This window comes from Staurois parvus, unplaced genomic scaffold (assembly GCF_062004578.1).
Source record: "Staurois parvus isolate SC_StPar_1 unplaced genomic scaffold, SC_StPar_1.0 ptg000165l, whole genome shotgun sequence".
NCBI classification, from domain to species: Eukaryota; Metazoa; Chordata; class Amphibia; order Anura; family Ranidae; genus Staurois; species Staurois parvus.
Window position 1 is genome coordinate 13,965,723 of NW_028317961.1, and position 11,221 is coordinate 13,976,943.

Consider the following 11,221-nt stretch of genomic DNA (forward strand, 5'->3'; position numbering starts at 1 on the left):
CATTAGGGGAAGGTGTATTGTAGTCTCTTAAATATTTACACGTTTGTTTAACAGGTGTTTTCATCATTTGATTTATGTTTTGCATCACAAAGCATTTAATTTATCAAAGAGTGTTATATGGGTATCCTCATTGAGGAGTGAGATGCATTGTAGCACGATACACATATTATTGTTATTTATGTTCATTTTTCAGAGTTGTGACTACACATTTATTTATTGAGGAGGGAGGTGTATTGTAGCACGTTATACCTATTTAATCATGTACCTTTTAAAGTGGGGTTCATACACTCACTTATCACTCTAACTATTTTTTCACAGTTTTAGGAGTGGCAGCGCAGCATCCTAATTGATTTATATTTCAAAATGTGCATAAACTTTGAAATGAATAATAATATGCTTTTATAACTCTGGTAGAAAGATAAAACTTTTTAGATAAAGTTCTATAAACATTAAAAAAACAAGACTATATATTCTATGGTTACTCATAATACCTTTATTATGTCCATCTGTCCAAATTACATAGTACAAAATAGCTTTTTGAGCATCATTAAGTGCTCTTTTAAAAGAGAAGATAAATAATTCAGGAAATAAACATACCAAATGTCATACCTGTATTATATTAGATAATTGTGGTTTTCTAAAATATCCAAACTAATACAAAAATGAAGTCCATTTGTCTTTACATTTAAGTAATATGTATTTGGTTAAAGCTGAGCAGCCTACAAAGTTGAATAATTCCAGTTGCGGTAGTAGGGAAGTTGATGTTATAGGCTGGGTCATGCAGCAATTTTAGTGGTCTATGGTTGAAGTATGATGACCCCAATAGTATGTACTTGAGAACTATTCAAGTCCATATTAGTAGCAAAAATACTGACATAGCATTCCATGAAGCCACTAGGAGGCTCTAGGGCAAGCAAAGTCAAAAAGTGCCTGACGTTTTGAGCTTACTAGTTATGCAATCTGCCATTGGTCACATTTTATTATTTTAAATGTGATATAATATTTAAAAATAACTGAATCTTATATTACACATATCTTTGCTGTGTTATTACATAAATGTAAAGGAAGCCCTCAGATAAATAGAACCTGAATATTTGCAGCAGGCAAAGATAGACATTGCAGTCATCTAAACTGCCACCTTATGTTGGTGTGCTTATATTCATTTGTAAAAAAGCACTTTCCCATTTTGTGCAACCTTGTTATATATTATAAAAAGCCCTTACATTGCAAGCTGCTAAATAAAGTTCTTGGACTTCCAGGTCCAGCTGAAGTCCTCTTGTGAAGTCTACTTTACATTCCAAAGTCGTAACATTATTTGCTTGACCTGCGTGGTCTTTCCTCATATGGAGGCACTGGGTCCTGATAGATACTGATACAGGAGTCACTTGATGTCTTCAGGATTGCTTCTTCATATGGAGGAGGCAAACATATGGTAAGAAAAGAGGCATCCGGCACCAGTGTACAGTACTGAAAAGGTTCTGAGCTCCAAGGTAAGGTGGAAAAGAAGTCATTTTCTCTGTCTGGAAGGTTCTCCTGGAGACTTATGGCAAAGATTTGACCTTGTGGGATCTTACGTCGACACCTCCGATAAAGGAACAGCACGAAGAACCCTATCACTAGTAATGCAGTTGTAGGGAGTATGATGCACAGGAATGGCTGTAAGTCTTCTTTGGTGGAATTGATTTCATTGGGGTGCTTGCTCTGCATAAAGAAAGTAGGAGAAGCCTTTTTCACCAATGTTTATTATATTAGCCAATTAAAACTGTGATGCAAACCAACATTTATTATTCCTGCAATGCACTTGTTAACAATGTACAACTCAGCTACATGGATTTAAATAGGTCTGTAATAATTAGGTCATACTGTATATGGATAAATACCTTAATCAGACCTCAAGCCCTAAAATTGTCTTTGTGGAGTTCATATACAGTACATTTCTTTATCCCAAAAGTGCATATTTGGAATTTATATGAAGTCCACGAGACAATTTTAGGGCTGAGGTCTGATTAACGATCAGCAGCTGGCCCATTAAGGTACAATGGAATGTAGAGGCACAATCCAACAGCTAAAACAATCTTCTGCTGAGCTGTCTATAAACTTGCATTTTGGGTCATAGATATTTTTTGTCAGACAATCCTATTAAAAGGACAGGGCAGGCAGACCATGGTAAAGTTAGCAATAGGCAATAAATGGTGGATAAACTTGCTCTAGCTTTAAAATAAATAAAATGCTCTTTTAGAGTGCTGGCAAAAAAACACAGCAATATGCAGCGGAATAACAAATAAAAAACACAATGCACTTACACTGCTTAGCATCAGCCCTGAATTTTGAAAGCTTCCTTGATTCTTTTAAGGGTGCACTACTCTGAAAATTTAGTCTAGTAGTACAATGAGAGTACACAGTAAGTTTAGCATGTTGGTTTGTGATATAGATATTGCTTTAGTACACCAGTTCTCTTTGTCACTAATCAGCTTGGTCTAAAACCATGTGTGTGATGGAGGCCAGATATTCCTAACCATACCACTGCAGGTTAATTAATGTTGCTCAATTTAGAAAGCCTGAAATGACAGTAACCAAAGGCAGTGATCACATTCAAATCTTCCTTTAAAGTTGAGGTGCCTATAGGCATTAGATGACAGCTTACTAAGATGGTCCTTATCTGCTAAAATTGCAGACAAGTTGATGTCTGTGGGCCAGAGAGTGACTGCCCAAAGATGTGCTCTTGAAGGATAAAACATGTTAGAAAACCTTGTTCAAGCCCAAATCTTTGATAAGCCATTAGCAGGACTGTCTTTTTGTGGATGCTTTGTTTCATTGCCCTAAGCAGTAACACTTGTGAAACTAGAGTATTCCTGTTTAGGGGAAAACTGGTCTATAGACGTTGTGAAATGGTAGGATCATGCATATATAATTGCTCATTCACTAATGTCCATGACATCCATGGTGGTGAATCTGGTGATATATCAAGTAGTGAGGAAGTTGCACAGCAGAGGAAAACAACACCCCACTTGTGAAAAGTTTCCGAAAAACAAATTGTACTGAGCAACTCTATTTTTGGTCAAATCAGTGGACTGACAGTGGTTTCTAAGTAGCTAAAGTCATTAATTGATTAATCGTACATGTTGCCTGTTACTGCCCTAAAATAATACTCTACAATAAGGTGGCATTCACAAATAGGACATAAAATACTAATCTCTCCTGCTGCCCATGTCACACCATCCACCAGCTCTTACCAAACGACTGTGTCCTATAGTTATGCAGTTGCCGGAGGGGAGAACCACAATATGTAGTAGTAGACCAGGAAATTGACATTCCCAGAAGTTCTACAGAATCTTCAGCCAACAGTTCCAGCAGTGAGCACAACAAGAGAGGTGGGTAATCAATGTCTACATTTCTGGGGCCACTTTACTTTACAGAATTATTTTACCAACAAAGTTACTTTAATTACAAATACTGATTAAACCCAGTTAAAGTGACCCATGCCTTTCCTTATCCTATACCTACTAAGAGTACCTGTACATAGAAGCTGTTGAAAAATTCCCTCTCTCATGTCACAGCTTTCAATCAATCTTTAGACAGCAGCTGTGAAAAATCTGAGTAAAAATTGACTTCAACTTCAGAAATTTGATCTGCAATTACATAATATATTAGGTTTAGATGAAATGACATAATAGCTTCAAGTGTATCTATACCCATATACTTATAGTGTTTGGTAGAGAAGGGAAGGATTCAAACTCCTGTCAGGTTTTACTACCATCTGAGGCTCCTCTGAAAAGATTAATTGGCGTCCTGTATAGAAAAAAGTGCCCAGGTCACTGATAACTCTAGGTCTCATACGAAACATTGGGGGCTGGGAGAACAGGCTCTTGATCACATGATCACTGCAAGAGGTTATCACAGTGATCAGTAGCTACACAACCTGTCCCTGTGTTCTTTCTCCTTTTGAATGGAAAAAAGATACATTGTAACATTTTCTCTTTGCTATAGGAGAAGCATGTAAAAAAGTATGTAAAAAATAAGCAATAAAATAGCCAGGGTTTGATCTAGGTCAGTGTCAGGGTTAGGGCCAAGCTTAGGGTTAAAGGTCAAGATCAGTGTCAAATGTCAGGGTCAAAGGTCAGAGTCAGTGTTTTTCTTTTTAAATAAGAAGATTTTCCTTCATTTTACCTGCTTGATAATAAAAAAAAGTTGGTTTTCAGACAAAAAAAAAAAGTGGGAGAAAATATTTCTCACAGAGCCCCAAATATCAGTAAAATCTGATGGGGGTTCTATTCTTTCTCCATTCTATCCAAGAAGAGAAAAGAAAAAGAGAAATTTAGGTATAGATACATTTTAATGTAGATCTAAATCCTAACCATTCTTATTCGCATCTCAGTGCTGCTTTTCCTCTCCAGCCTCTTTAGCCATTTGCTGTCTTCATGCATTCACTACAGCATGGGTTGCACGTCATTGCTCTTGACCAGCTTCCTGATAGTGACAACAATTGATCATGCCTGTGTAATGTGTGTAGGCATGGCCAATTGGTGTCTCCATCAGGGTCACATGTGATAGGGTGACAAAGCAGGAGTATAACTGGGAGACACCTCATGACAGGAAATGCCTGAACAAAGTAATGTAATTTAAGGTAGGTTTTACCTGTACTTTAAAGTGGTTGTAAATGTTGTAAAGGCTGAAGGTTTTTTTACTTTCATGCATTCATGCTATTGGCTCCCACTGCTGTCAGTCACAGCCAGTAAGCCAATGAGAAGAGAGAGGGGGTGGGGCCAAGCCACGGCTCCGTGTCTGAATGGACACATGGAGCTGCGGGTGCCCCCATAGCAAGCTGCTTGCTGTGGGGGCACCCAACAGGAGGGAGGGGCCAGGAGAGCCTTTAGGGGACCTGAGAAGAGGAGGATCCAGGCTGCTCTGTGCAAAACCACTGCACACAGCAGGTAAGTATAACGTGTTTGTTATTTTGTCCTAAAAAAAACAAGCCTTTAGAATCACTTTAATAATTAGGAACCAGACCTGCTGGCAATGCAGGCAGGTCATTTACAGGTGCATCTCATAAATTAGAATATCATCAAAAGTTAATTTATTTCAGTAATTCAATTCAAAAAGTGAAACTCATATATTATATAGATTCATTACACATAGAGTGATATATTTCAAGCATTTATTTAATTTAATTTTGATGATTATGGTTTACAGCTAGTGAAAACCCAAAACTCAGTATCTCAGAAATTAGAATAATACATAAGACCAATAGGAAAAAGGATTTTTAATACAGAAATGTTGGCTTACTAAAAAGTATGTCCATGTACAGTATAGTATGCACTCAATATTTGATTGAGGCTTTTTTTGCATGAATTACTGCATCAGTGCCACATCTCATGGAGGCAATCAGCCTGTGGCACTGCTGAGGTGTTATGGAAGCCCAGGTTGCTTTGCTCTTCTGCATTGTGGGTCTGGTGACTCTCATCTTCCTCTTGACAATACCCTACAGATTCTCTATGGGGTTTAGGTCAGGCAAGTTTGCTGGCTAATCAAGCACACTGATACCCAGATCATTAAACCAGGTTTTGGTACTTTTGGCAGTGCGGGCAGGTGCCAAGTCCTGCTAGAAAATGAAACCAGAATCTCCATAAAGCTGGTCAGCCGAGGGAAGCATGAAGTGCTCTAGAATTTCCTGGTAGAGGGCTGCACTGACTTTGGACTTGATCAAACACAGTGGACCAACACCAGCAGATGGCATGGCTCCCCAAATCATCACTGACTGTGGGAAACTTCACACTGGACCTCATGCAATTTGGATTCTGTGCCTCTCCACTCTTCCTCCAGACTCTGGGACCTTGATTTCTAAATAAAATGCAAAATTTACTTTGGACTACTGACCAATAGGCCAGTCCTTTTTCTCCTTAGCCCAGGTAATATGCTTCTGATGTTGTCTCTGGTTCAGGAGTAGCTTGACACAAGCAATGTGACGGTTGTAGCCCATGTCCTGGATACGTCTGTGTGTGGTGGCTTTTGAAGCATTGACAGCCATAGTCCACTCCTTGTGAATGTCCCCCAAATTCTTGAATAGCCTTTACTTCACAATCCTCTCAAGGCTGTGTTTATCCCTTTTGCTTGTGCACCTTTCTTCTACCACATTTTTCCCTTCCATTCAACTGTCCATTAATATGCTTGGATACAGCACTCTATGAACAGCAAACTTCTTTAGCAATTACCTTTTGTGACTTACCCTCCTTGTGAAGGGTGTCAATGACTGTCTTCTGGACAACTGTCAAGTCAGCAGTCTTCCCCATGATTGTGTAACCTACTGAACCAGACTGAGAGACCATTTAAAGGTTCAGGAAACCTTTATAGGTGTTTCGAGTTAGCCAATTAGAGTGCAAAACATGAGTCTACAATATTCAACTTTTTCACAATATTCTAATTTCTGAGATACTGAATTCTGGGTTTTCACTAGCTGTAAGCCATAATCATCAAAATAAAAGAAAGAAATGCTTGAAATATATCACTCTGTGTGTACTGAATCTATATTATATATGAGTTTCACTTTTTGAATTGAATTACTGAAATACATTAACTTTTGATGATATTCTAATTTATTGCGATGCACCTGTATAATACAACCGGAAAAGTAAACGTAATTTTCCAGATAGCTTTCAGCAATGCTGTAGAACGGGGGTCTCCAAACATTCTAAACAAAGGGCCACTTTACTGTCCTTCAGACTTTAGGGGGGCTGGACTGTGGGAGTAGAAAATTTCCTGGGGTCACAAGTAGTAAAGAGTGCCCCATCTTTGGTATTAGGGGAGTAACAGTACTCCATCATTGGTATTAGTAGGAGGAATAGTGCCTCATCATTGGTGTCAGTGGAAGGAATATACCCTTTTTAAAGTTAGTCTAGTCTAGCAAGGCCCCATAAGATGCAGACCAAAGAAAAGATTTGTGAAAAGAGATTCACAAGAAAGCGGCTACATTATGGACAGAATGCGATACTCAGAAAAATTTCCCAAAATTATGCTTTATTACACATTAATGATTGACACTCGGGCAATCGCCCTGGTTTACCATCACCTCAGTATGAGACAATACACACAGACCTAAAACCATTAAAATCACACCAAGACCGGTCTGGATACATATGTGCTGCAAAGGCTATGACCACCATAGTCTAAAGCATTTGCAGCACCGCACACTGGTTACACTCCCAGTAGGAGGTATTTTCAAAAAATTATACCATGGGTATATAATATCACATGGTATGCATATAAGCACATAATTGCCCGAGTGTCAATCATTAATGTGTAATAAAGCATAATTTTTGGAAATTTTTCTGAGTATCGCATTCTGTCCATAATGTAGCCGCTTTCTTGTGAATCTCTTTTCACAAATCTTTTCTTTGGTCTGCATATTTTTTGGCTACTGGATGGAAGCCATATATTGGGTGATACAGTAACTTATATTTGAACCTCTAAATCTATCTTTTACTAACGGCCCCATAAGATGCCCCTGGTACCTTTTTCATAGGCTTTTTTGAGTTTGGGCAAGGACACAGGGGCCCCATGATCCCCTATTGCCCGGGGGCCCCATGAGTTGTCAGTCCGCCCCTGGTACCGCCTATGGGAAGAAAGAGGAAGAACACCCATTGTGCACTGTCTGAGGACTCCATTTTAGATATAGTGGGGGTATCCCAAGAGTCTGTTGAGCACCTGTTTGACTTAAACCTAGGAAAGCCTATGGATTGTTTCTTGTCTACCACAGTAATATACATATTGGGGTTGATTTACTAAAACTGGAGGGTGCAAGATCTGGTGCAGCTGTGCATGGTAACCAATCAGCTTCTAATTTCATCTTGTTCAATTAAGCTTTGACAATAAAACCTGGAAGCTGATTGGTTTCTATGCACAACTTCACCAGATTTTGCCCTCCCCAATTTTAGTAAATCAACCTTATTTTGTATGGTTGAACAAAACGTACTATGAAATATTATAGAATGATAATATTTGCTCACTTTGTTTATTATTTTATACTATATTACTATTTCTGTGTTCATTTTGTAGTCCTACCAGATTGTATTACTCTGCAGAATAATTTTTCAGTTTATAAATAAGAGAGGATTATACATGTGAAATGCATATTTTTCGGCAAAAAACAATTTTACATCAGACTTCTGAAAAAGGGAAGATAATACAACAGATGGGTTTAACCCCTTTGTTATCATAGTCCTCAAATAGTCTTGTTGGGTGATTATTCATTTATTGATGATTCTTTTCCTGGTTTCCTTATAGCTTTTTTTCCATTGTAGTTTGTCCATTTTAGCATTATATCTCCCTTCAGCTATCAGATTGTTCTGCTTTAGATTTTCACCCTGACAGGCACACACACAGTATTGATTGTTATTCCTGTCATTCTTTGAGGCACTGAGTGAAGATAAAATATGGCCAGTTATCCTATTTACTATATCTGCTATTTGTTTGTTTTTTTTCTAAAAAAAAAACGTTTAATTCCATCTGCATTTTTTTTAGGTACTTTGGACAATATATGCTAGTTATATAATGCAGTAATTTGGTAAGAAAGTTGCTACACATACATTAGTTTTTATATTAGTACATTTATATTCTACAGTAGTATACAATTGGTTGTATGTACTGTACTGTTTCAAGATCTCTGTATGACCATACAGCTCGAAGCAATGACTGTGAAATACAGTATCACTGTAAATTCTTTGATATTTAAATAACAAAGCTAACTAAATTTACGAATTGATAAACCTTTTGACATTGTGTGTGTGAATATACATATTTATTTATTTTTTTAAGTTTCTAATGCATACTTCACAAACAGGGGCGGACTGACAACTCATGGGGCCCCCGGGCGATAGGGGATCACGGGGCCCCTGTGTCCTTGCCTAAACTCAAAAAAGCCTATTAAAAAGGTACCAGGGGCACCTCATGGGGCCCCCTACTGACCCTGGGCCCTCAGGCAGTTTCCAAATGGGCAGTCCGCCCCTGTTCACAAATATATTATTGTACATACCAATAATAATTTCCTTTTTTTTAAGACTCTAGTCATACAGGTCTATAGAAAAGAAATGAGTGACAGTGTTTTCAATCACTAATTTTAAATTAATATTTTGGTACTTTTATGTCAATGCAATAAATGCTTTTTAACATGTTATGCATTCATTTGGCAGTATTATGTAATAGATCAGATAGAATGTGATACATTTATTTAATTCTGTTTTTTTTTTACAGAATGTATCTTCTACAGTAAATGTCTTCTGCTTACAACTGTAAATACCATTTTCACAGACATATTTTATTAATATTCATTTGTTCTTCACTGCACTTATTATTTGCAGAGCAAGGTACTGTTTGGTTGTTTCAGAGCCTATAAGTTGCTTTATCATTCACCCAGCTGCTTAACTTACTACAGACCAGCTAACAGTCTGTAGTCCTACCAATTAGTTCATTATGCTGCACATTGAAACTCAAGAATTCTTCAGAGTTCAGATAATGAAAGAGATCCTTGGCTTTTCTACCTTTTTTTTTTTTTCAATCAAATAATTCACCCAAACCACTCAACATTATTAACAAAATCCTATGCATCCATACTACTGGATATAGTAAAGCATTAAAAAAAATCAGATGTTAATGACTGTCTGCAATGCTTAATCCTATATATCCACTATCCAGCTTGTCTCAGAGAATAAACTAACATATCCTTCAATAACCCATTTTACATGTACATTTACCAAGTTGACTTTTATATGTATCTGAAATGCTAATCTTTTACAGTATTTACTTTTTTCTTTAACATGTTAAAAATGTTTGTTTTCTCACAAACAGCAACTTTTTCAATGATCCTTAAAACATGTTTTTTATATGAAACAGTGTGCAACTTAAATATAAAATAAGCAGCACTAACATATACTATTTATTCCAAATTAAATAAAATATGAAACTGTTAACAATTTTTTTGTTTATGATGATAACGGTGGAATATACTTACATTTAATTATGCATTTTCATTTATAAACATTCTTATAATTTTATTTGATTTTCATTTTAAATGTACATATTCTGTAATAAAAGTATACTTTACCCTTTGTAGCACAAAACATCTTAGCAGCTATGCAGTAAATGTATTTATCTGAAAAGTTTTTAAATCATAAGCAATAGGGATATTCCATATAATCCACAAATATCTCAATTGTTTATGAGTAGTTAACTGTGTCACAGCTAAAAAACAATATATACAGTTTTTTACAATTTATTTTTAAGTTGTTTATAAATTTAGCAGTTAGATCTGCACAGAAGAATTTTTTTTTTACAATCACTTTATTGGTAAGTATTTAAATCTGCACAGAGGAATTTCTTTAAAATCATTGTATTATTTAGTATTTAAATCTGCACATACGCATGTTTATTTACAATCCTATTGTTGTTTACTATTTGTTCTAAATATGTCACGTATTTACCTACCTGCAGCTTGGTTTCTTCAAATGGTAGTCCAGGTTCACTTGTCATCCACTCATAGCTGCCCCTGCCTGCATGTCCAAATTTACTCCAGCTGCTGTCCAAGAGCCACCGCATTCTATCAACTGATGTTTCTGTTGCCTAAATTCCAATTCACAAGGTGCCGACTTTCCCACAATCCCCCTCTGCGCCTGCCTTGACACAGCTGGAGGCCTGAGAGCTAATGATCATTGGTATAAGTTCTCTTGTGTTATTAACAACAGTGAAAAAAAAAACCCCACGGTTAGGCTACACTATCAGCCCAACTCAATCTCTCTGGATTTGTTACGGTGGCCTACATTACCAGAGAGCTGGCATCAGGTATCAGGAAAGGGCAGAGCTATGATTGGACGGTTTTCTGCATTAGGATTATTAAAGGAGAATTTGCCAGCACATGGTCTGATTCTGAAGAGATAACCTTCTAAATTTAGATTATGTACTATAAGAAACCCTTTAAAATCGCCCAACGCAAAACAAAACAATAAAAATCTGCTTTTTTTTCCCTCCACGATTTCTAGCATGTGAACCGCAGATGTAAACAACGAAGTATTCTTCAGAGAAGAGCAATAAAGGTCAGAGGCAGCAAGGACATGGGCTAAGTGACATGCTGAATTATTTAGAACCATTAGCATTTAGATGTTAATGATAAATCTGTGGAAAGCTTTTAGCCTATAAAAGGTTCTCGCTATTTGGAATATATGATTACGCGCAGACT

At 36.9% G+C, this 11,221-nt stretch overlaps 1 protein-coding gene across 1 annotated transcript; it reads right to left on the reverse strand.

Moving 5' to 3' along the window:
- Positions 1 to 470: 470 nt before the first annotated feature.
- Positions 471 to 10,722, reverse strand: SMIM28 (small integral membrane protein 28). The gene is made up of 2 exons (XM_089676310.1): positions 10,474 to 10,722; positions 471 to 1,701 (listed from the first exon to the last, which is right to left on the reverse strand). Exons 1-2 carry the CDS (start codon positions 10,582 to 10,584, stop codon positions 1,312 to 1,314), a joined length of 501 nt encoding a protein of 166 aa, XP_089532436.1. The 5' UTR covers positions 10,585 to 10,722; the 3' UTR covers positions 471 to 1,311.
- Positions 10,723 to 11,221: the final 499 nt, after the last annotated feature.

Coding starts and splice junctions, on each gene's coding strand:
- SMIM28 (XM_089676310.1), bottom strand. CDS start 10,584: ATGCGGTGGCTCTTGGACAGCAGCTGGAGTAAATTTGGACATGCAGGC. Junction 1,702..10,473: donor TTGAAGAAACCAAGCTGCAG/GTAGGTAAATAC, acceptor TTCTTTATGCAG/AGCAAGCACCCCAATGAAAT.